This window comes from Carassius auratus, chromosome 12 (genome assembly GCF_003368295.1).
Source record: "Carassius auratus strain Wakin chromosome 12, ASM336829v1, whole genome shotgun sequence".
In the NCBI taxonomy this organism is placed as follows: Eukaryota; Metazoa; Chordata; class Actinopteri; order Cypriniformes; family Cyprinidae; genus Carassius; species Carassius auratus.
Genome location: NC_039254.1, coordinates 3,652,464 through 3,678,273, shown reverse-complemented (window position 1 = coordinate 3,678,273; position 25,810 = coordinate 3,652,464). Strand labels below are relative to the sequence as shown.

Below are 25,810 nucleotides of genomic sequence, written 5' to 3'. Positions count from 1 at the left end.
CTTTTTATGATTTCCCAAGTGGCTATAATGCAGCATTCTTTTGGTAAGGGCGCAGTCAGTAGCACCTCTGTCCTTTACATTTTTTACGTTTTGTTAAAGCAGAGGGGAAGAGAAGTTCTCCTGAGCTGGGCGAAGGTTGTGCGTTAACATGGATGGAAAGCTCGGTGTCACGCTAGGACGAAGCGTCTTCAGATTTTCACATCAGCTAAGAGTGCAAGGGTCAAAATTCACTGAGGACCTTAGTTCATTCTTCTCTAATTTTTCAAGTTTTAGCTCTGAATGTCTCACCAGTACATCCCATAATACGACGCGAGATCCTGGTTAATCGACGAACCTGCGTGATTGTTTTGGATCATCCCAGTGAAGCGGTGATGGACGGGAAAGGAAAAGGTAGGACTGGACCTATAGGCTTCTGTAGCTTCTCTACTTCTTCCAGCGATGTCTCGTTGCAAACCGCTGCAAACAGATTTACTTTCACAATAATATTTTCTTGAGCATGGCGTTCGTATAACAATACAAACAGATTAAAGTTAGATTAGTCAAGTAGATAAGAACTGGCATCAACGTAGAAGGAAGGTTTAACGGGTCGTACGATGGTATAAAACGATCGACAATGATGTGTAACGCAAAAATGCTAGGCCTAATTGTTTGTTGACAATGAAAATTCGGGAAAATATATGGTTGACTGGGAGTATTATTTACAGAGTTACAAGATGGCCGCTGCATTCAGATGATTATTTGAGATTTACATCAACTTTGAATGAACAAATCAGCATTACTGAGTTTCTGATTAGCAAAGGCATGCCTCATCTCTGTAATCTGTTACAGAACATGCATTCTGCATTTTTAAGGGATTTTTTTTTTATTGAAAATGTTGTTATTTCTGCCCATAGTAATTTGGTGTTTTTTAGATAATGTTTCTTGAAATTTGCTTTAGCCCGTGTATTTTCCGTTTATCAATGATGGGTTTATGTTTTTAACATTTTTGTGTATGTTTGTGCCTCTAAAGCATCAATTTAATTTATTTTTAGATTGCCTAATTTGGTCATTCCGAGTCTCAATAACCAAAATAATGATTAATGTGGAATTACAATAAAATGGGATGTTTTTCTGGTGGTGTATCCCTGAAGAAGCACACCTTTTCCCTATTCTTGCTCTGTGATGTCATCTAGTGACGAGATTTGGTAACTGTGGAGAAATTCTGAGTTTGGGCGTTCTCTGCATGCGATCTGACTAAACCCAAAGACCTCTAGCATCCCTAGATACTGCGTTCAGCCAGAGTGTGTCTACAATGAGCAAGTAATCGACAAATGCAAGTCTGTGAATGCTTAATGCTTTGGGTGTAATTTTTTATGGTAATTTTTTTTTCTCTGCTCTTTTTGACCTTGCACTGAAACTGTATGATGTCCTTTTAAACAGTCCTTTCTTTCTTTCTTTCTTTCTTTCTTTCTTTCTTTCTTTCTTTCTTTCTTTCTTTCTTTCTTTTTCAACATAACTAATACACAATATAAAGCGGAAAGAAGGAACAGGCTGTTGTGTATTCATTTAGGAGAGTAGTATAGGAAAAACTAAAATCATACATATTTATTTAATCAGACATGTATTATTATTATTATTATTATTATTATTATTATTATTATGACGACGAAAGAATCGCTGTGTTAAGTATATGAGGATGACCCAAGGGGTAAACTCACAACAATAACCATCGTGTAGACTACTTGCGTAGCTGCAGCCTATCGATATTCAATAGCAGATCAATTTTTATTAATTTACAAAACAGAATGGTGATTAATGGTTAGCTTTTTCTGAAAGGTTTCATTTTGTCTTAACTAAAGGCTTAACTTAATAGGCTACTTAAATATTTAAGTTTAATTTATTTGGTTTTATTAATTTGGTATGCCTATTTAATTGACACTAGACGTTACATTTTTCAAATAAAAGTCCATTTTATAATTGCATTAGGCTATATAACTTTGACGTTGTCTATTTCAAGAAAGGGGGCAACAAAAACAACATGGCCCGGGCTGAGTTTAAAATATTAGTGATGGCGTTGTTGTTGGCTTTGTATTAATATTGAATTAATGTTGAGTTTGTTTTTATCTTCTACATATTTACCATTCATGCATTAGTTTTTATTGAAATAGAAAAAAATACTTTTTTATGTCCATTGTGCCAATGTATTGCTGAAGCAGGTATTCATGGTGATTTCACTAAATAGTCTGTCTCTGGAGAAAAATTGCACTGTATTTAAAGAGAGTGAAAGACATTTAGTAGGGTACGGTAAACTTATATATATAGTTTTAATTGTTTAGAGTGGTTTTCAGGGCCTATTCATAATATGCAAGTTTTGAAGACTTTTTAAATTAGCGTATTGCAATAGTCCAAATGTAATTATTTAGTCAGAGAATGCACTTAAGGTCTCAACAACAACGGAATAGTATTATATTATTTAATATATAAAGAGGGTTAAGGTCAGTAAAAGTTCGTTTTGGAGAGAAAAACTCCGTCTGTTCGTCTCTAATATTCTCTTGTGCACATTAATTGAGCCATGTGTCGTACAGATTTTACAAATTGTCAGCAATGGACATTTTTGAATGAAGACAAAGACAGAATGAAAATGACGTGCATTTGAAAATGAGGTTTGTATCATATTTTGATTGAGAAAAAAATTGCAAATGTGGAGGGAAATTAATTATTAACTTCATACTCCTATTAAAATTTTTTATTGATATTGTTGCATTATTTTCCTATTTTCCTTTCTTTCGGAAAACGGTGAAAAACACTTGCGTCTGAGTGTTTTGATGTGCTCTGGGGATTCCATTCTGTGCAACAAGAGGGCCCCCACCTCACACGTTCTCCTGTAGTCAGAAGTGCTCAGGATTGGTCTGGCTCTGATCAGCTGGTCTGTTTCCCCGCGGTCTCAGATTGGCACCTCGCCACCCCCCTTCGGCTAAAACCAAATCTCAGATAAAGTAATGGCAAAAACCACTTGGACTATAAAACACAACAAATCATAACACTCGGACAATAACACTGGCCACCCCATGAGTTCCTATTTCGTCAACTCAACTTTTCCCGTGTCTCTACCCGGAGGACAGGAGTCTTTCTTGGGTCAGATACCGCTCTATTCCTCTGGATATACAGATCCTTTAAGACATTATCCAAGCGCTACGTTCGGAGCTACCAATGTCCAGGACAAGGTTTACACCTCCTCGTATTACCAGCAAGCTGGGGGCGTTTTTGGGAGAAGCGGATCCACCAGTGCTTGTGACTACACAACACCCAACATTTACCGACCCGCGGAGCGCTCGTGCGCTATCGGAGGTCTGGAAGACCCGCTGGTCCTAACCCAAGACCAGTGCAAGACGGACTGCACTGAACAGGGTGCAGAGAGATATTTTAACAATGAAGACAAACCGTGTACAACGGTTTACCCGTGGATGCAGAGGATGAACTCGTGTAATGGTAAGGCACGTTTGCAATTTCGCAGTTCTGTATGTCCTAGAAGTAGAGGCGCAATTTACATTATAGGCAACTTTAAGAAACCCGATGCGTAAACTCTTCCACGTTTTTATTAGATAGGCTATCAGACTAAAATAAACTCCACTCATTGACGTTTATCGATGATCTTTAATAGAATTTCTTAAAACATTTCACCCTTTTGATTTCATAATTTGATTAAATTTCAGATGTCAAATATGTTACTGTAGTAATAACATTTGTCTTAATAACGATAATAGGGACAATTGTAGCAATGTTCTTTTATTATTTACGTTGGCCTGTTTATATATAGGCTACTGGATGTTCATCTAGTGTGTCTTTTTCTCACTTTTTGACAGGAATGCCTGGCAGCACTGGCCGCAGGGGTCGTCAAACCTACACTCGGTTTCAGACTCTTGAACTGGAAAAGGAGTTCCACTTTAACAGATATTTGACCAGAAGACGAAGAATTGAAATATCGCACGCTCTGTGTTTGACGGAACGACAGATAAAGATATGGTTCCAGAACCGTAGAATGAAATGGAAAAAGGAGAACAAAGTGCTGAACCCCGTAAAGGTCAGCGAAGAAGAGGATGGCGAAAAGGCGGGATAAATGTTAAAAAGGAGCTTGTGACGAAGCACTAGAAACATTGTATATAACATGTAGCCTGTAGTTTTAATTAATAAGTACTGGTTTGTCCAACAAAAAAAAAAAACTACCTAATAAGTTTTATGTTGACATAAAAAAGCTTCAAGAGAAGACTTTCTTTTTCATTAAAACAGACCTCTGTAAAGATGGTAAAATATATATGGGAGGTGCTTTACTACTGTTATATATTTTGCGTTTTTTTTTTGGCCTATTTAAACTAAGAAAACAAATGTTTTCTCGCTGTTTGAACATTCTAATGTCTATAATTTGAAAGAAAACAAGTGCAAAGTTGAAAACTTTGGGATTAAAGGTCTTACACTTGGTGATGTATTTCAGTCCGTTGTGTGTTCAAAAGAGGAAAATGGGACATTTTGATGCTTAATTTATTGGGTCGTCACTTTTGTGTATGTGTATGTGAATGCACTAATAATTATACGTTATCATACTTTGTTAGCAATGTCATTTTTTCAATAAAATGATTGTTTAACAAAAAAATGTGGTTTATTTGTCTTTGTGTGCATGGGCATCTGATATAATGAGCCAGAGACATTTTTTATCAGCCTTATGCGTTGGTGTAAGGCACTCTTCAAGATATAACATATATTTTATCTGATAGACATCTGCTATAGCCTATAATATAAAAATATATATATTTTAATTTCCATCTCTTCACTGCTCTGTGGAGCTAGCTTTGCAGGTAAAACGGGCCAGTTTGATATAAGAATCTCGCCAATTGTAACCTATATTTTTTTATCCATGTTTTTTTTTACCCCTTCTAAATCTACATTTGGGTTTGGCGATTAAAACGAGGTTGACTAACCTATGTTAAGTAAGATACATTCATATCACTGAATGACAGCATAAAGTCGCTGAAGCACTCAGGTCTGCTCTGCGAGTCTTAATCAATTTACGCACGACTTGAAATATTCACACTTTGCTTTAATTTTTCGTAAATTTGTTTGTAAATGCTACCTAGTTATATGCAGAAAAAGCACAGTGTTACAAATGTATGCAGTAAAAAGGCTTCACGAAATGTGCAGGTGTTTGGTCATTTTACAGTTCTCCCAGTAGGTGACGCCCTCCGCTAACGTGGGATGTTGCGCGCGATGGGGAGGCACCATTGAGTTGAACCTAACGATCATCATTTCGTCATCATTTGTAACCATAGAGCATGAATTACCTCTTGAAGTCATCAGAGAGAATTTACGACTGGTCAACAAAGGCACGTGATGCCCTAACGCTTTCCCATATTTGGCCGCATACATGGCAAAAACGAAGTACAGTGCATTGCTATAATTCATTATTACATCATAAATTGTGCGGCGCTGGATTTTAACGACCAAGATCTACAAGTCAAGACATTTTAAAACATCCAAATGAGCTCTTATTTTCTAAACTCGTTCTCAGGGCGCTATCCAAATGGCTCTGACTATCAGTTACTAAATTATGGTACTAACGGCGCTATGAACGCTTCTTACAGGGACTCCACCAGCATGCATTCCGGGTCTTTCGGTTACAACTACAATGGAATAGACCTTAGTGTAAATCGTCCCAACAATGGCCATTTCGGAGCAGTTGAAGATAATTCTCGCGCTTTCCAAAATCCGGGTCAGGAGACCCGGTACAGACAGTCGAGCTGCTCGCTCTCGTCTCCAGATCCCCTGTCTTGTGCCACCAGCGAATCTCTGGAATTGAAGGGTTCCTCTCCTCCATCTGATCAGAGCACACCAACCGGCAACAACAGACTCAACAGCAACAATCTCACCAGCAGCAACAGCACACATTTTGCGGACACAGACGAGACCAATGTCTCGTCCGAGACCGAGGATGGAGCACAGACCACCACCAACACACGTACGCAGAAGCAAGAATCTGTGGCGAGCTCGACAACAACACCTATCGACGGTCAAAGTCCACAGATATTCCCTTGGATGAGGAAGCTGCACATTAGTCATGGTATGCACATCTCTATTATGTCTTATTTATGCATGATAAAATGAAATTATTTTGATGATAACAGTTCATGAAGTAGGCTAAGTTTAGGTTATGCGTGATTTAAATGCATGTTTTACCCTTCAGATTTTCATATTCGTTTAGTAGCCTACTAATGTTTGTCTTACAAAAATAGTAATGCTTAGACGGACCATTAGTTTCACCTAAGTACAGGTTAAATTGAGAATAACCACTCTCTGGGAGGTGACTGCATGTTGAATTATTGTGCAGCAGTAAAGCCATAAAATGAAATGGTAGCCTAAACTGCACGTAGCCTATAGTCTAGAATCAGCCAGCAGTCCAACATCCAAAATGTAACGGACATTTAAATCCATTTCCGTTTGATGGCTTGGTGATGTTTGCTTATTATCTCTCTGCCCTTGCTTATGCCAGATATGACTGGACCTGATGGAAAACGGGCTCGAACAGCTTACACTCGCTACCAGACGCTCGAGCTGGAGAAAGAGTTCCATTTCAATAGATATCTCACGCGCAGGAGGAGAATAGAGATAGCGCACGCTCTCTGTCTCTCAGAGAGGCAAATTAAAATATGGTTCCAAAATCGCAGGATGAAATGGAAGAAGGACAATAAACTGAAAAGTATGAGTCTCGCTACAGCGGGGAGCGCATTTCAAAATTGATCAAATCACGTCACAATATTTGGAAAATTCGACTACTGTTACAGCGCTGCACCTTTCAGCTTCTTGATATCGCCGGACGACGTGTGATTCCCCCGTGCAACTCAGAATTGTCAGCTTTTGAATATTGTTATCACATATGCTAAACTAGTTACAATTGCCATAAAATGAGTGTGAATGTCAAGTGTGTCAATTTATACATTCGTGGAGGAAAGCATGTTCCCATGTGAGCTATTCGTGCAACGTATTCTAGATCTGCTACAAGAATTATGTACAGTACAACTCGCACTACCTAACTATCCTATAAGTGATAGTGTAAAAAAAAGAGAAACTTTTGTTGTATCCTTGAACTTGTATTGAAACGTCATGTATTATTCACGCAACATGCTATATTCTTGTTATGTGCCGGGCTTTTTTGATTTCTCGTATGATACCTGCGAGAAAAATAATATTTTCGCATTTACAATTGTTGTTCTTAGGCTGCAGCACAAGATTACTTTGGGCTCGTGAGATGTCCTATGAACAATGTCTTTATACAGTAGTGACCAATATGTTATTTGTAGTGCACAACGTGAGTTATGGACGTTCTGTGTTAAAAGTTGGAGAAAAATGTTTTGTCATTGACATGTTTTTGTATTTGTGTCTAAACTGAAAATGAGTTGATCCAAAAGAAAAATAAAGTTTTCTCTCAGTCATACCTGAAAGTCTCTGTTTGTGTGTAGGCCTGTTTGGTTAGTGATCCCAACGTTGTTCTCATTTTACCCACCAGTATTTTACACTTTAAATAAATATTTTGCTCTTAAATGAAAGCTATTGGTGTTAATGTTTTTTTTTATGCATATGACTAATAAAAAAAAATAGTCTATTCAGTTGTTTGCTGTGCTCTGCGAGGAAATTTTGCATCTTGGAATGGGTTATAATATGGCAATATTCAAACTCAGCTCTTGTGTGTCACATCACAACAATAACTCAACCCCTCAACTCACCTCGCAGTGCTCAAAGCGGATGAACAGAACGATAGCTTTACAGGTTATTTTAACAATCAGCATTATTTGTATGAAACAACATACAAATCATCTACCCCGACTATTTTCTTCTGAAGTGCAGTCCATAACAACAACACGTAGCTCTTGGTAGCTCTAAAAAAGTCACGTGAGGTCCATAAACTTAGCTTTATGGTTTTAGGGGGGTTGACAATGTGCTACATAATTCACATTCTTGAATGTAACTGACTGTTTAACTGCTTCAGTGGGATTCTAAAGGTTGTGGGCAGCATGCATGCGGGGTCTTCTCAAACTGGACAGTCGTAATAGCCCATGCTGACTTGGCTGTCAACAATCATTTCCATATACTATTCTGCTGGATGTGTTACGATAAGAAGTCTTCTCTGTAGTTCTCAAGTAAGTATCTTCCTTGGCTACAGATCGTCATTTAATTTACTGTTTTCAAAAGAAACAATTTCGTTCAAATTTGTGTAAGTGTCAGACAATGCAGACTTGTTAGATTTGCGTAGCCTATTATTCAATAATCAATTTTACTTGGTCAAAAACAGAAAACATGTTTTGCTGCATATGTTTGCAATGTTGGCCCGTTTGAATTTTGTATTTGCGAAGCAAATTTTTTTGATGTCCTTATACTTTCATGAATACCTGCTTAATTGGGTTTACATTAAAATTAATATATTATCACAGCACATGCACAATAATTAAGAATAGCATTTTCTCTGGCTAAATAATACAGACAGAGAGGTGTTGGTATTACATGGTAAATTGTGTAGGATTATCAATCAAGCAATCTGAAAAATTATAGATCATTTTTGTTCTACCCACTTTGATGTGTTTGCCTATTAGACTAGTGTATGTCTGGACTTGTCTGGATAAGTGTAACACTTTGGAGATAAGAGAATTTGGTTTGTATTTTTGTAAAAAAAGAAAAAGAAATAAGAAGAAGGTTGATTTAAAGATGTAACTACAGTTTGCTCGTGATAGAAACGGTTCCTCGATTCATAACTATTAAAGTCCCATTTTACCCCTATAATGTGTTTTGCATATTGATAGGGGTAATCTGGGCGCTGTTCTCATCAATTATTCATTGGGAAGGGATCACTCCGAGGTCAGGAGACGAGAGTGGCACACATGCCTTCCCATAGAAGCACAGGATGCATGCCAAACCGACTAGCTGGTGATCCTACGCAGGTCTTAAAAAATACAAAATTTTGCTGAACAGTCAGTACTGTCTAATTCTCCTAAAGACATTTTTGTACGACATTTTTGGAAGGGAGAGACTTTATAAGAAAATTTGTATGAACAAGTCAATTGATTAGTCGACGCAAAGCTAAAAATAGATTATTTAAAAAATTCTGTTATGAATACCATTCTGGATGAATCATAAATAAAACGCCGTATGTGAACGTATAATTTTTTGGCTAGTTAGATTAATGTAATGTCGCCTCATCACCAGCAGGGCCCGCCTCACACCGAGCCCCAGATCTGTTCTTTCTCATTCTGCGAGCTGGACATTCAGATGCCTCGGGGTTTTTTCATTAAACCAAAATTCCGTGTGAAAAAGACGCAAAATGTGATATCTTTTTTAGAGTCGCATTTCAAAATGTTTATATTTGTTTTCGTTTCTTGAGATTGGTTTGTGATCCAAGTCTTAACAGTATTGTTAAAACAGCCTATTAAATAAACTACGGGGAAGGGTATATTCATAAAATAGCCATGAGAACTAGTGAGAACCCAACAGCATGGTATAAATACTAATAGTGGAAATGTTCAAATATCAACGCTATTATTAGAATATATAAAAAAGAAACCATACAGCGACTGTGCGTGGCATGATAAAGAATCTTGAGTTCATGCTGAGGTCAGTTCTGTGATTGCTGGCACCATTCTCAGCTTTTGTTGCAATGGCAAAACAAAAATTACAATTAAAAGCATTGACTGAAATCTCAGATATAAAATTATCCTATGATGTAGCCTATTTCAAATGATATTTTTGTTCGAAAATAATGTAGGCTATAAATACAAATTTATAAATTACCATGCAAATAACCTTGCTGCTAATTTTGCCATTTAAAAAACATAGATTTTTAAATTATTTTTAATTAAACTGATTAAAAAAGGGATTCTGGGTGAATATTTAATTAGTGGTCTGTTTCAGAGGTCTGTTTGTACTCGATAGTAGTGCGATCCCACGTTCAGGAAGCACTAATCGAAATGTGCAGCAGCAGGATGCCTAATGAAGTTGATAAACGATATTTCGCTTAAGGTTATCTCGAATTTTTCATTTTTAATCGATCGTTGTGCGCCCAAAAGCTTGTGTGATGTGTCCAGTGAAGCTGTTGGAAGGTTGGTTCTGCAGACACACACGAAATGAAAGCCCGAAAGAAAAAAGCCATATGCTCAATAAGTAAAATTTTACAAATGGATTTACAATGTAAAAGTATGTTTACTGGAGGCAAATAAAATGTAGAGACAACGTGAAACAAGACGGGGACCACCGTTTGTGCAAAACAGTGAGGCATGTTTATCTCTTTACATAATCTAAGGATTTCATCCTAAGCAATTGATAAGATTTGCAGGATAGCCTTTGCTTTTGTTTTTGACAGCTATTATTAATACAATGAAGATAGATCTTATTGGTAGGTCATAGTTTAATAATGCACAGTTTAATAATCTAGCTCTAAAGAAGTTGGATTCGAAATATTGAAGTATAAAGTAAATAGCAAATAACTGAAGTGGAAATGATGAACAATGATGTCTGGTGATACTGGGTAAAAAATATGAAAATTAACTGTCTATGCTCAAGTAGCTAACAGTTGTTGTTTTCCACGAATTCACATTTAAAAGTAACGTTTGTTTTCTTAACAAAGCTTAGAAATACCGATGATGTCTGTCATCTATATATACCCTGTAGATCCGAATTTGTGTGAATGGATAGTCACAAATTCGTGTCTTAGGGAGTATGTAGTTGACATAAACCCAACGCCATACTGGATTTGAGGACGCACTTTTGCAGTTGTTTGTTCACTATCTATCTATCTATCTATCTATCTATCTATCTATCTATCTATCTATCTATCTATCTATATATATCTATCTGTCTCATTATTGGAGACATGCTTTGAAAAAAAAAAAACTAAACATTTGAAGGTCTTGAAAATTAGACACCTGATGGCGCTACATCATGTCATACAGTGACAAATGCTGTCCATCGACAACATGCAAAATTTAGGCTACTCCAATTTACCATTCACGTAAAAGTTTCATTCACCATTTTTGTTTTGTTTCTTTTTCGCAATCTAAAACCATCTAAATTGCATTTTTCCATGTTTTCAGAGGCAGGCAATAAAAATAGTGAATCCATAACGCACAGGCTCAGTAACATTTATGAAAAATGATATAACCAAACAATTCAAGAATAATAACAAATAATAATAATTTGAGAACGTGATGTTTCTGTCGTTTGTGTTTTGCAGTGCTATTTAATGTTTTATATGCTGATTTTACTTTCTTTTATTCTTCTAGCAACAAGTGAATCTCAATAAGACGTGTCCCTTTGCGTACTCATTTTCCATGTGTCATTCATCGAACGGACTGCCTGCAGACAATCAGAAGAAGGAACATGACAAGAAACAGGTAATTTTCACATCAGTAAATACTGTCAGATGTCAACTGAATTTAGGCTACCTTTATTTTTAGACTACATAATGCATAAACGAATCGGTCTGGATATACTTGCTTGAATTAAACATAATTATTTTTTCACTCTTTCGTTGATACAAAAAGTATAGTTAAATTACGATGAATTCTAAAGAGGTGGATGAAATAAGTGGAAAGATACTGGTTCCGCATCCCTTATTTGCCATATCACGTGATTCATTAAATAATTAATGAAGAGGCTGCAGAGCAGAAAAGCAACGCAGCCAATTCGTCAAGACTGGCTTTTCGCCGAGCAAACTTGTTTGAGTTTGGGAGAAATTTGGGGCTTTTCCTTCGCAAGAAACTATCCTCAGAGGGAGAATGTAGGAGCAACCGCACAAGCACCACACATTGTGAGTAAGCTTATCTTTAGAATTAAAGCTTGTGGATATTTATTGTTGCTAGTTGCTGGGAACGGTGTTGTCTTCTGATTCGAAGAAAACATGTAAAGGCCAAAATTAAGATGTGTATTATTTTTTCACTGCTCTATTGTGATTAAAACTTAATCAGTTATTATTGTATAAAACACTACATGATTCAGCATGTTATTACATCTAGGTTACAAATATACAGAACTCGTGGCCCTTTTTCACTTCGAAAAATGTTACAGAATAAACTGTTTTATCTGACATTTCTTTAGCCTCTATAGGCTACGTTTATTCTTATGTAGACACGGTATGTAAATAATACCCCCCCCCCCTCCGGCAGGTTTTTGTGTAGCCTATGCTCTTATATATTTTATAAAGCTGTTCAACAACAGACTACGCCTATATAAATAAGTTAGATGATTAATACAATAAAATGGCCGTTACATTAAATTATATTGTTGTAGGCAGTACAGCACTGCGTCAAGGACTTGTAATATGGTAAAATGATTAAGGTTGAATTGTTAAGGCCTAGATGTGTTCGTCTGGTGGTGACTATTCCCAGTTTAGGCCGTCTATGACGAACCCTGCTACAGTGACATGAGCAAAGAAATGGAACACTAGAGATCAACTTGAGAGATCAAAGGCTCCTGGACCTTTGGGGAATTGATCGCAGGACCGTCCCAAGACAGCGGCACTCTCTCATCTTCAACATCACTAATTACAATATCATGCACGAATAATTCGAAACAGATGTCCCCTTCCCCTTTACAAGCGTTTACTACAGTTTTATAGTAAAGACATATTAAAGCACCTAAAACATTTTATGGTTCTTGTGAATTTGGTTGCAACAGTAGCCTACCTTTCATGACTCATGATCTTTCTGCAGAGAAGATATTTCAGTTTTCATAACTATATAGCATACTCTCTCTCTTTATCGTGTGTAGTATATAAGTCTATGAGCTTATGTTGTAATATAGAAATCATATAGCCTACCAACATCTGTATGATAGGGCTATGCTTCAACTTCCAATTTACACAAAACATTATCAAGCTATTTAATTGAAAAGAGCACACATGCTTCATTCTTGGTTTGTGGTAAACGCTCTTGATCGTTTGTAACAAGTCAATACCGCTTCAGAGCAACATCCTGATCTTGCTTAATTTTTGATTGTTTCGCAGTTCAATTTATATCGATTGCTAACTCCAAGAGACATCCTTCTTTGCCTCCATCAGCTTTTACATTCAAGACCCCAGAAGAGGACGTTTTCCTTTCAGCAGTCTGATATTGTTGGTTTAAAAAGAATATGTATTGGCTAATATAGCTTTCTTTTTTCGTTATGACGTGTATTTTTTTATTTAATTTTTTTAAGTGTGTCTGATTAGTATTGGGTCACATTATCTTTTAAATGTACCGAGATCTTCTGCAGTTTTCACTCGACCTTTTGGCTTGTATCACTTATAGGTAAGCTTATTTTGCGCTTTTATCGTAATATCATGGAGAGTTAAATATTTAGATTTATATTCTACATATAAAAAAAGTAATAACTCATACTGAACGACACATTAGGACTTTGGAGTAGAGCTAAAATATACAACGATCTGTGGCTGTTATTAGCATTTTATTATTATTGTTTATTCATCATTATTTTTTCAAGATTGTTGATTAGAGTGAATTAGCCTGTGCACTTACATAAATTATATTTATTAGTAAATGTCCCTCTGATTTGTGACTTGATTCCAGCTCTCCACGGAATGAAGCTGCTGAAGAATAAGCTCACAGTTTGTGAATGGCAGAGGATCTGTCTGGGTGATTAATCGCCCTAGTACTTTGGCAAAGGTTCAAGACGAGTTCACTGGGCTTTGTGCGTCTTTCTGTACCACTGCACACTCCCCTTCCCATTGTTTTTTCCAGCTAGTCTCTTTCTTATTTAATTTCGTTTTTATCATCCCAGTTACGATAAAAAAAATGCAGTGAAATGCAGTTTGTAATTTCAAATACCCACCATTATTATTTTAAATGCTTTAGCTATTATTTTCCATAACAATTCACGTAAATATCAGTTTATATTGTTTAAACAATTTTATTGTGGATCTTTTATTGTTACATTCGGGGAAAAAATTCAAGAGCATTATTATTTTGCTCTGATTCGTGATTAACTTTTTTTTTTTTTTATCCAAACGTAGTTTTTTTCTGGACGAAAGAAGTCTTCCTTTTCTTGATAGAAAAAAAGAAGAAGAAAAAAGAAAGTGTGTAAATAAATCGAGGATAAGAAGTATACATGGCTCTTTCAATTTTGATACAATAAATGTTTAGAACTACTTCTATTTGTTTTACCTTGGTGTAACCTACTTAAAATAAAATTAAAAGGAAAATGTGTTCTCGATATTTAAATGACATTGTATTTTTTTCTAATGAATAGTTTTATATTTTAATGCAATTTGTTTGTCTATGTATCTATGTTTTGTCAAATTAACATGGCCGAATATCAGCTAAAATTGTTTAAAATATATTTTTATATTGCATTAGCTTCTTTTGCGTTTGTGATTTGTTCACACTGCATAACACTGGCTAGCCTATTTATAAATAATATTATGCAGCTTATATCATGAAGAAGAAAACCTCTCTTGACAGTAGCACAGCAAGATATTCTGGATTCTTGGCAGTGTGTACTCAAAAGAGACACTATTCATATCTTTTTTCGTTTTAGTAGCGATGATGGATTCATGTTCTCTGACTCGCACCGTGTTGCTCTGACCCTGCAGGTCATCTTCCAGCGGGCCTCCGGAACCACACTGTCACATGACACGAGAGGCCAGAGTTTTGATAAAAAACCCCCAGAAAGACCGACATAACTGATGAAAGCCGTCCAGAAAATGCAGATAACGAACAACAAGAAGAATGTATCTCACAACGTCGCGGAATTATTTGTAACAAAGTCGTTATGCATTTAAACATAATGACAAAATTCGTCATCCCAAACATATTGGGTCAGCGACCGTAAAAGACCTACTTGTACAGTGAAATGGATTAGCCTACAGAACGGGAAAAAAGGGGACGAGAAACATCCCACCATCCTCAATCAAGACAGTACAGTGGTTCTTCCTGCAAACTACAGGAGATAACTGAAAGAATCAACAAGTTTACTGTTACTGTATTACCAACCCATTTTCTTGGATGACAAAATTAAAGCAAACGCCACGAAGAGGAGCGCGGCTTCATGGTGAGTAACAGTTTAGAAATCCAAATTAAATTATATAGGCTACCATCAACTTAAATAATGATACAAAATATAATTCTGGCATAAGAAATGTTAGCTAAAATCAATGTGTAAAATATGTAATCGAATAATAGAATAGGCTTATTCATTCAAGTAGGCTATTATTGATGCCAATTTTATGCTAATGTAGAAACTTCATATGCTCTTCAACAGCGCAGGAGCGACAAGAAATCCCAGCTGGGATTCACTGCCTCAGAAAGAGCACGTACTGCTTTATACAAGTCACCAGCTAGAGCTTGAGAAGTTCCACTTCAGCAGAGTTGTGCAGGCGGAGACCTGTGGAAATTGCCAGTTTAATCAAACTTGACTATACTGAGAAGAAAATACAAATCTGGTTTCAGAACCGAAGGATGAGACAAAATAGACTGTTGGTTGAAAAGAATTTCTCTCTTAGCTGGACCATCTCTGCTCAACAACTCACCACCCTCACCACCACCGTCCTTGAGTGTAGCTTCAATAGATGTATTTATCTATGGTGCCTCAGGTGAAACGCATGACAAGAGAAGCAGGCTATATCTGGGTATGCCAATCAAGTTGGCTATACATTAATGGCATTCTCTGTCTCTTTACATAAAACTATTCTGTTCCCAGAGCGTAGCCAATAATAAAGTAGGCTACCCCTTTTTAAATAATTAAATGCCACTTTTATGTTATATTTCCAAAACGAATGTTTAAAGGTAAATTAGCATTATAGTAATTTTCTTGATTGATTTAATAACGTTACTTTTAATAAATCAGTCAAATTATTGTGTGAACATAAATATTCCCATGAATTGGACATTTTGCGTGTTGTAGCGCATTTATTTAGCTATTGCTTCTCGCGATGTTAATTTGAAATGATCGAATCAGTTTATCTCTGACAACTTAGAGTTCTTATTAATCATTTTCTGTAGGTTATCGAATGGAGTAGCCTGTGTCACCTGTATTAAAAAAAATATATATGGTTTTAGATTTATCTAAAAAGTCGAATTAGTCTAGGGATCAAAACACGTTTTCTAAACTCCCTCTGTGTAGGAGCAAAATATTTTAGCGTCCAACAAACTTAGCCTATTTTAATGGAATATTATATCTAAGCACTATCTTAAAAAGCAGGGTGGCCAACTAGGCTATATCTCGAAAGAGAGATAAGCTTATGCTAACAACACCAGTCTCAGTAGGCCATTGATGTATGGGGGTTCTTTAATTCCAGTTAAATTAGGAACTTAGATTTGGTAAAATAGCACAAGAAACTCTCTAGAGAAAAAAAATACGTAAAAAACCGACCAGTCTATTTTAAGTAAATGGTGAAAGTTATTGTGTATGATGAATTTTTAGGGCCTGTTTATTTATAGCTTACAACTCCAGTTGTCCTTTGCTATTGAACTGCAGTGCTTGCTTTAATTCACATTAGACCTACATTGCGAGTTTATCAGACTGATGGCTGGATTCGATTGATGTGTTTGTCATGTAAGTTATTGTGTATGATGAATTTTTAGGGCCTGTTTATTTATAGCTTACAACTCCAGTTGTCCTTTGCTATTGAACTGCAGTGCTTGCTTTAATTCACATTAGACCTACATTGCGAGTTTATCAGACTGATGGCTGGATTCGATTGATGTGTTTGTCATGTAAATACGAATCGTTTGATGGACACCTGCAACGCCCAGAGTGCTACCGCAGGTCGCCCACTATTGGTGCAAAATTAGTCACATGATCTGTCACTAAACTGATATGAGCTCGGATAGAACTTTGTGTGGTTTGACATAGTGCTTAGAGGTTGTAGGGGCACTGGGACCACACATCAGCCTATATTGACCCTGCTTAATCAATTTTGCCTGGTCAGTCAACAATGAATTCCTACTTAGATTATACGATTTATAACCGTGGTGCTAACACTTATAGTTCGAAGGTTGGGTGTTTTCCTATGGAACAGGAATACTTGCCAAGTCCTTGTACAAGTAGTACAAATAGTTACATTCCCGAGGGACGGCCAGTCGGAGGGAACACTTTTACACCGGCAACGCACGAAACTCACGGTACAGCTTATGCACAACTTCATTCGCAGCAATACCACATCAACGTGGATATGGGGAAAACTGGACAAACCAATTTTGGCAAGCAAACCCGACCTCCTCACTCGGACTATGGACATCAACACGTTCTCACTCAAGCAGATGACCACATGCGTCTTCAGTCCCCTGCTTTTTCTGTCGTGAACATGGGAGCCAACATTGGAACATACAGTGACTCTAACTGCAGGCCTGGCTCGGTCTCTGCAAGCCACTATCAGTCCTATCCCTATGGAGAACATGAACCACCACACGGCTATGGTTCGTTCAGCAAGTACCACATCTCCCCTGACAGTGACAGCGACTCCAAGACGAACATCAAACAAGCGCCAACGTTTGACTGGATGAAAGTCAAGAGAAATCCCCCTAAAACAGGTGAGTTGAGGCTAATTACAGTGTCTACTGTAAGCTTAATGTACGTAGTGTGTGGTTTCTAATTTGTCGTTTTTTGGTTCGTCTCTTTCAGTTAAAGTCGACGAATATGGGATCCACGGCCAGCAGAATATAATACGCACTAATTTCACCACCAAGCAGCTCACCGAACTTGAGAAGGAGTTCCACTTCAGCAAGTACCTGACCAGAGCACGCAGGGTAGAAGTGGCCGCCACCCTCGAACTGAACGAAACGCAGGTTAAAATTTGGTTTCAGAATCGCAGAATGAAACAGAAGAAGCGCGAGAAGGAAGGAACGGCGCCGGTAATTAAGCGTGCGACTCTTTGCTCTTCTGGTCAAAGCGCAGAGAACTCAAACAGCTCATCCCCGAGTGCTTCGCCTGCCTCAGACTCTTCCACTGCTGTTTGATGATTACCTGCCTTTGTGGCAAACGAACTGATGTTTTATCATTGTGCTGTGGAGAACTATTTAACTTATTCTGCTTTCTTAGATAAAGCATTAAATATGTGCTAGTGTATGCATGCGTGTTTTATATATAGCGCAAAATAAAGAATTTTGCTGCATTAGAGCTACTGAATTCGTGGTGCAAAATGCATTAACAGGGTATATGTCCAAAGCAAGAGGTTGGAAGTTTTTGTTTTTTTTGTTGTCTTTTTCTTTTTGTCATCAGGTTGATATCTTTTTTTTTGCACTATACCGATTCATTCCTCTTTTGAAAGAGTAAAAAAAAAAGACTTGTAAAGACTGACATGTTTATGTATTTAGAAAATCTGTCCTCTGAAGTTATGATAAATAAATACATTTTATTTTTTCTGAAACATGTTTGGGGGTTTAATCCGATTTGAATCAATTTATTGATTTTCTTTTAATTAAAAGGCTCTTCATGATGTTGGCATGATTGTGTCCTTTGTCAGAAGATGTTGCAATACAATGAAGCTCATTTAAATCAGTGTTGCTCTAGTCTGTATAGTTTGACAAGAGGAATGTTGCATTACACACCGGGTGGCTTCCTATGACCTTTTCACCTTTTTTGTGCCTACAGGCTCTCTAAACATGTAAACACTCCTTGGTGCTCAGTATAACACTCATTGACTAGATTCGATGTTTCAGTTCTACTTGGCGTAGATACTGCAGGTACACAATGTATTTGACTTTTAGCGGAGTTAAGACCTTTTCTAACTCCAAGTTACAAGAACCCTTTTAGCATCTAATTTGTGTTTTCTTAGACAAGGCCATCAATAAGAGAATGCATTTGTAGATTATATAAATGTATTTGGAAATAAAAAAAATGGCCTCTTTATGCATAAACAGTGTACTGCAAATCTGTCTTTATTACATTTTAATGTTTTTGGGGGAAATCAGATTGAGAATGGAAGTGAAGAGGAGGTGAGCAATTACGGAGAGAGAGAAACAAATGTTAGGCCATAGATACCATCTCGATTTTGCTTCCTTTCTTCTAGAAAGTTTGCAAGGACTTGACAACCCGGTTTCATTTCCCTGATCATCTGATGGACTGCTCCAATATTTACCCAGGGTGTAGGGTTTGCACAGTGTTTGCCCCAGCAGCCATGCACTGTCAGCACCCTCTCCACTGACCAGGTTCACTCAGAGTTCAGGCCTAAATTAATTCACAAAAGCCATGGGCCTGTCCAGCAGGGGATGAGAAGGGTGTCTTCCCAAAGGTCAAGCAGAGTGTTATCTCTCTCCAAAATCAATTATCTGCAATAAACTGAAAATCAAACTGAAACTCCAGCCTAATATAAATAGACAATAAAATTCATTTTAAGTCAATTAATAAAATCCTGCTATAAGGTGACTGCTATTGAGATTTAGAGAATTTTCACTAAGCAATTTCACATAAATAGAAAGGTGAAATCATGACAAAAAAGCGGCATAAGTTTAATTAGTACTTGAATAAAAAGCTACATTGTGGTATGCCCAGTTTTAGTTAAATCCACCCCAAAACAGTCCAAACATATTTAGTTCCATTTATGAAAGTTCATAAATAACGGCACAAGCCTCAATGTTGAAATAACCATGCAAATGAAAGTTTGTTTGGAAAATCCATACAAATAAATTAGTTGGTCAGCCAGAAGGGGAAAAGGCTACAATGTAACATGTTTACTTTCATTTATTAAGTATGTTTGTTGCTTGCCCTTTTGGGTTGTGTGGCTCTGGGCTCCTGCTGGTTCTCCCATCTGTGGGCATCAGTAAAGCTACAGTGCTGCAGAGACAGATGTTCAGTCAGCCTGGAGGAGGAGGAGGCTGTTTTTCACCAGGTTGTCAGTTTGCAGAAAAGGCTCACACTGCAGAATATAGGGCAAGAGGAGCAGTCCACAGTTACCAGAGAATTAGGAGACGATAAAAATAGCATCCTTAAACAATATTTAGGAAAGAAATAGGCTATGTGCGGAAAGACAGGGAGAGAGAAAATAAATGTGCGTCTGTGAAAGAGGCAGTCAGCAATAGTCATCAGAGAGTCAGTAATTTTGTGAAATAGTGGAGTGGCTGTTTTTAAGATTACATCAGGTAAGATTGGCACATATTTCAAAAAAGAAGCACTGTATTCTGACAAATGATGCCGCAGTATTGCATATGACTTTGCTGGCAAAATATACTTGATAGATTTGATCATTTTGTGGAAAAATATATAGAGATTTAAATTTGCCCGCAAGGACAATGTATTCTTATATATACTACTATTCAAAAGTTTGGGATCAGTAAGATTTTTTTTTCTTTCTGAAAGACATTCATATATTAATTCAGCAAGGATGCAATAAATTGCTGAAGACATTTATAATATTAAAAATGATGTCTATTTGTACATTTTCCATTCATTAAAGAATCCTGAGAAAAATCAAACTGTTTTGAACACTGATAATAATAAAGATGTTTTTTGAGCACAAAATCAGCATATTACAATGATTTCTGAACTATAATTTGCCGTCACAGAAATAAATTATATTTTACAAAAAAAAAAAAATTGCCTCCTGTATTTAATAAAATGCATTTCATGTTTAAAATTCAGTATATCATATTGACAGGTACACCGCCTTTGCTGTCAGGTCACTTTTAAGGTGACGTTTAGGGCAGATCTGAGGCTTGCAGTGTATATACTCTCCCTGCTGGGTGTGCTTGTCAGAAGGTCTTTTACAAATCAAATGCCTGGCTTGACTTCCTGAGTCTTGTTCAAGTCCCTCTGAAGCATGTCACTCTGCTGGGGTGCGTGACCTCAAAGAGATAAAAAGAATACTGTATACACTATTCATGGGCTTGAAACAGGGGTCAGGGGGTCATTTATGTCTTCTTGTCTTTCACAGACATACAGTCAACAGCTAAGACAGTGGCCACATGCAGATAGCCTCCTCCTCTCTGTGAAAACAGGAAGAACAGGAAGCCTTCCTCTTGCGCTCTCCACACAGACCCATATGACCATCCCCCTCTCGCTCAAACGTATCCATGTCCCAGTGAGGCGATTTAATCAGTCCACCGCCTTATTAGCTGAGTAACCGAGAGGGCCAAGCTTCAAAGACCCTACAGCACACGGGCTGGGATGTTGCCAGTGAGCAACCAACAGATATTGACTTTGGCAGAGTAAAAACAAACATGTGCAAGATTTTTTATAGTATAACACTGATTAGATTATGAGAGAGAGAAGTGAAGTTATTGCACCTGCTCAGAAAAGGCGATTTGGAAAATTGCCAGTTGCTCTCAAAACCAACACAGTGTTTTTGTCATAATTGAATTGACAAATTTCCTGCATGTGGTTTTGTTTGTAGGGATCTTAAAGCTTGGCAAAGTGTAACCGGTGCTCTGTCACTCATATGATTTAGAGAGGCGAGTAGTGCGCGCCAGAGGGAGACAAATGAAAGCTGACAGTTCATTTTATCAGTGACAGATCGTTGATCTCATGGACTGCCTCCCTGCTCTCTTTTAGAAGGTGGTGAAGTTTAAATATTAGTGGATACTGATACAACCAACCACCCCCTTCTGAATCCCAAAGGCTTTATATTCCAGCCAGCAGAATATGAGTTACAGCATGACACACTGAAGCATCAAAACCAAAGAAGTATCAGATTTCATAATACTATTACCATGATATAATTTTTTTAATTAATATTTTTTCTTTCCACAAATCAGTATCATAGATACCTTTATATTAACAAGCATTTACATAAAAACATGCTAAAATGGTTAAACAATTTGAAAAACAATTATTTGTGGCTTCCTGATGTTTAAAAGGGATAGTTTATGTAAAAAATGAAAATTCTGTTAATATTTACTCATAATCATGTTGTTCCAAACTTGAAAAAAAAAAGTTTTAACTGTTTTTGACCATACAATAAAAGTAAATTGGGTCCAGAACAGCATCGGATTTGTAATGTTTGGAAAAAACAACCCTGAATTTATTTATTTATTTTTTCAAAATATCTTCTTGAATTACATTAAAAAATGCATACAGATTTAGAACAACAGGAGGATGACATTTTTGGGTGAACTATCCCTTTAAGCATACGCACATGAAGTTATCTGAAACATTTTCATTTTATAACTTGCTGTTTTTAAATTTCCTATACAATTTAGCCATTCGCGTATGAGAGAACTGAATTTATTCTACTAAATAGATGTAGTGAAAACCATTCCTCTAAGTTCACCATGATTGATCTGTGGGTTTTGACATTCACTGATACCTTGGAAATCCTTTTGACAAACTATCATACTCCCCCCCGCCCCATCTACTTTGGAAATATTTACCACACGGGTCCTTAAACACCCACACAAACATCTTCTAAAGTGCTGCCTGTAAGTGCCTGAAGTGTCATATGCATGTGTGGGGAGGTTAATTAGCAGCGAGGAGCAGAACTGAGTTCAAAGGGTCAAACCAGCGACAGAAATGAGCCCAAGGCTTGGCACAGGCCGAAATGTTTTCATACCATTTAACAGGAAACGCATTATAAGCCGATTGATAGTAATTGAATCTCATAATGGGAAAGACGACAAACTCTGAAACTGTTCCATTGCCTTCATATTGACCCCTGGTCTCTCGAGGGGTGTGTGACCATGTTGGAGTGTGATTTCTGTCAGGTCGGGGCGGTTGAAGGGGGGACACTCAGATGACAGAGATCTGCCCCTCCCCCAAGTGAAACGCAAATGAAAAGGAATGCAGAGATAAAAAAGCCTGTGTTCCCAGATAAGGGGACAGAAGAAAGGAGTAGGCGAATGCTAAAAGAGCTCTCTTGGGGAGATGAGAGGCGCTGATGGCAGTGTTGGTGGTAGGAGATCATAGCAGGTTCCTCTCATCAGCCCAGGCCTGTGTTTGATACTGGGTCTTTGTCGCTCTTTCAGCTGTGCATTGTTGGGAGGTGTAATCCCGGGCGGATTACAAAGGCAAGATCCTTTCATATGGCTGTGCCCAGCAGGCAGGAGGCAGTGCTCATGCTGGAGTGAAGGGCCACGCTCATTCCTCTATCTACCTTCACAACGGGGCCATAGCTGCAGGGACAGTGACGCAGAGGTCATTCAGTCATGTCCTCTCCTTGGAATTCTGTTCCCCATATTCCATTCAGATGTTTTCCTTTCATGATCTCCCTCCACCCTGTACCTGTAAAATCACAAAATACTGAATATGTGCTCTAATATTTAGATCCACATTGAAGCAAATCTTCCACAATGTTTTATTTTTATATATAATCACTGACATTGTACAGCGTATTTTGCTTTGAACAAACTCCAAAGTATTAAATACACAACTCTCCTGTGTGTGCCACTGGCAAAAATCATACCAAAAATTGTGGGGCTTGTTTGTATTTGTTAGTAAAACTTTACTTTTCCAAATTGTTGGACGGAAGATAGAAGGCGGGAAAAAGAGTCTTATACTGAAGGATCGACTCGACTAGAATATCGTTTGATATTATAGAGACTCCGTTTCAGTGAGCTTATAGTGTGCTCTTTTCAAATGACCAGAAAGCAACCATCCAGCAATGCCACAGCAACCACATAGCAATGCCCTGGAAATGAGCAACTTTTGCATAGGCAATCATCATTTAAAGAAAAAAAAATAGGCTATTACATTTGATCTTCAAGGCAAAGCTTATTTTACTGTGTGTGTAAATGTCTCTAGGGTAAAAGATTAATTCGATTTTTTTTCTCACAATACATTAAATAGCACGAAAATGCACCATAGTATTTTCCTAAACAAGTCGCTATAAACTGCAAAATGAACCATAAAGTCATCACGTGCAATGATGATTTTGATTAAATTAGATCTAACATGTAATCATTTTTTGATTGCACAATTGTTTAGCTAATGAGAATTCCTCAAATTATCATATATATTTTTAGACAAAAAAAAAAAAAGTTTATATTTGGGTCAAAAGCCCCCTTGTTAAAGAGGCCTTCTTAAAAAGTTACTATTTTTAATTATCCTGTAAAAAAAATACTTTTCTTCGTTTTATAATTCTTTATATATATATATATATATATATATATATATATATATATATATATATATATATATATATATATATATATATATTACCCTAAATATAATAGCCTACACTCTAAAAAATGCTGGGTTATTTTTTTTTCACCCCAAATGCTGGGTTGAGACCGCTGGGAAAGACATTGGGTTGAAAATTGGTCTAATGGGGTTGGGAACTTTATCTGGGTTGGAAACGCTGACGTGAAAGAGGGCATGCACGTCTCATTAACATCGGAAGACCCCAGTGCGAGAAGCCGCCATTTTCTCAGCATGAAAGAAGCGAGTGAAAAAACTTTATTGTAAGTGAAGATTAAAAATGTAAAGTTATCATTCATTGTTTGTGTCCGGGAGTATTTTGAGGTTTAATGGAAGGCGGAAATAAAAAGAGATTATATTGAAAAATACACTGACGCGGTTTTCACCTCGGAAACTGAGGTCTTTTACTGTATAACGTCCGTGAATGTCCTATGCCATATTTACATAAGATTTTATAATAATTGCACTTTTTGAGGCTTTAATAGACAGTTATTAACAAATTTTCATGTTAATTTGTTATCTTATTTTTCGCGGTTAAACTGAATGTAGTATCCTAAAAGATATGGTGTTATGTAATAAAGACAAGCAGTTAATTGTTAAAAGTAATGTTCTGCATATAATATTTCAGACTGGTTGAGCTTGTGTCTTCATGCCCGCGCCAGGAGTTAAAGACACAAAACAGAAGCCTGCTTTTGTGAGGAGGAGGTGATTTTCTCATCTTCAGAAGAGAGGGAAAGCGGGTTTAAGGCAAGTAAACTTCATAATTCCATGTTATCATTTTTTTTTTTTTACTAAGAGTTAAAGAATGTTTGTTTTTGTAGATGTTGAAAACCAGAGACATAGGAGGGCATCATTCTTTCGAGATTTATTTTTAGAAAATAAATGTTTCTGCTGTCTCCTGCCTGTTTACTTCACATTTTGATGCAACAACCGTGTGATTACGTGCTCATATTTCATGAAAACAATTGATGCCTGTGTTTTTCATTGCAGAATTCAAACCAACTTTGGAGTTGTCTGTTTGGAGAGTCATCAGTCTTGGTCTTCCCTCTTAAAGGAACAGTTCACACAAATTTTTTTTTAAACAACCACACAAAATTATAAAACGGACTGTTTAACTATCCTTACTGATGTGAATACACCTCTATCTGAAAATGGATAAAGTTTAATAAAATGTTTTCTTTTTTCAAATGATCTTTGTAGGCCACTGATGAAGAACAGGTGGTGACTGGGATGAATGCTGGTCAAAGAACAGAATATAATTTCCCCTAAACTGATGCAGCAGTGGTTTTAAAGGAGGACGCTGCCCTGGATGATGTAGATGTCACATGTGCTGAAAATTGACAGTGATGCATGATCTGTATTCATGGATATGAAACAAACTGTAAGTGTATAATTTGTAAAAACAAAATGTTAAATGCTTGTTCTGTGTTGTTTAGTAGAAATGGAGTTTACACTCTGTCATTCATACACATGCTCAAATTCTTTCACACACACATGCATCTGTTAAATGTTATAACATCAGTGTTAATGTTGTGGTTTATTTGTGTACTGTCATGCCAGAATTGTCAACGCTATCTCACGACCAATTCATACTTATTTTGGTGGCTGATCCATACAAATTTGTATGACCTCACTTGTACGATTTTATAAGATTTATCTAAACCCCAGTGTCGGTTAGGTTTAGGGGCGGGGTTAGGTGTAGGTAATTCGTACAAATTCATAAAAATGATGAAACGAATTA

General features: G+C 37.0%; 3 protein-coding genes across 5 annotated transcripts; all 3 read left to right on the top strand.

Annotated features, from left to right (window-relative positions):
* The first annotated feature begins 22 nt into the window (after positions 1-22).
* LOC113111515 (homeobox protein Hox-B1b-like) lies at positions 23-18,498 on the top strand. 3 transcript variants are annotated; one of them, XM_026276294.1, is made up of 5 exons: positions 23-390; positions 11,292-11,402; positions 14,597-15,054; positions 15,270-17,534; positions 17,626-18,498. In XM_026276294.1, the coding sequence occupies exons 4-5, from the start codon at positions 16,940-16,942 to the stop codon at positions 17,958-17,960; spliced, it is 930 nt and encodes a 309-aa protein (XP_026132079.1). In that variant the 5' UTR covers positions 23-390; positions 11,292-11,402; positions 14,597-15,054; positions 15,270-16,939; the 3' UTR covers positions 17,961-18,498. The 3 variants fall into 3 exon arrangements, with proteins under 3 accessions (XP_026132079.1, XP_026132077.1, XP_026132078.1); XM_026276292.1 differs by having other exon boundaries at positions 15,265-17,534; XM_026276293.1 differs by lacking the exon at positions 23-390 and adding an exon at positions 8,012-8,162 and having other exon boundaries at positions 15,265-17,534.
* Positions 386-4,576, top strand: LOC113111519 (homeobox protein Hox-B6b-like). Its single transcript, XM_026276299.1, has 2 exons — positions 386-3,468; positions 3,843-4,576. Exons 1-2 carry the CDS (start codon positions 3,048-3,050, stop codon positions 4,094-4,096), a joined length of 675 nt encoding a protein of 224 aa, XP_026132084.1. The 5' UTR covers positions 386-3,047; the 3' UTR covers positions 4,097-4,576.
* hoxb5b (homeobox B5b) lies at positions 5,046-7,124 on the top strand. Its single transcript, XM_026276295.1, has 2 exons — positions 5,046-6,088; positions 6,518-7,124. The coding sequence occupies exons 1-2, from the start codon at positions 5,509-5,511 to the stop codon at positions 6,763-6,765; spliced, it is 828 nt and encodes a 275-aa protein (XP_026132080.1). The 5' UTR covers positions 5,046-5,508; the 3' UTR covers positions 6,766-7,124.
* Positions 18,499-25,810: the final 7,312 nt, after the last annotated feature.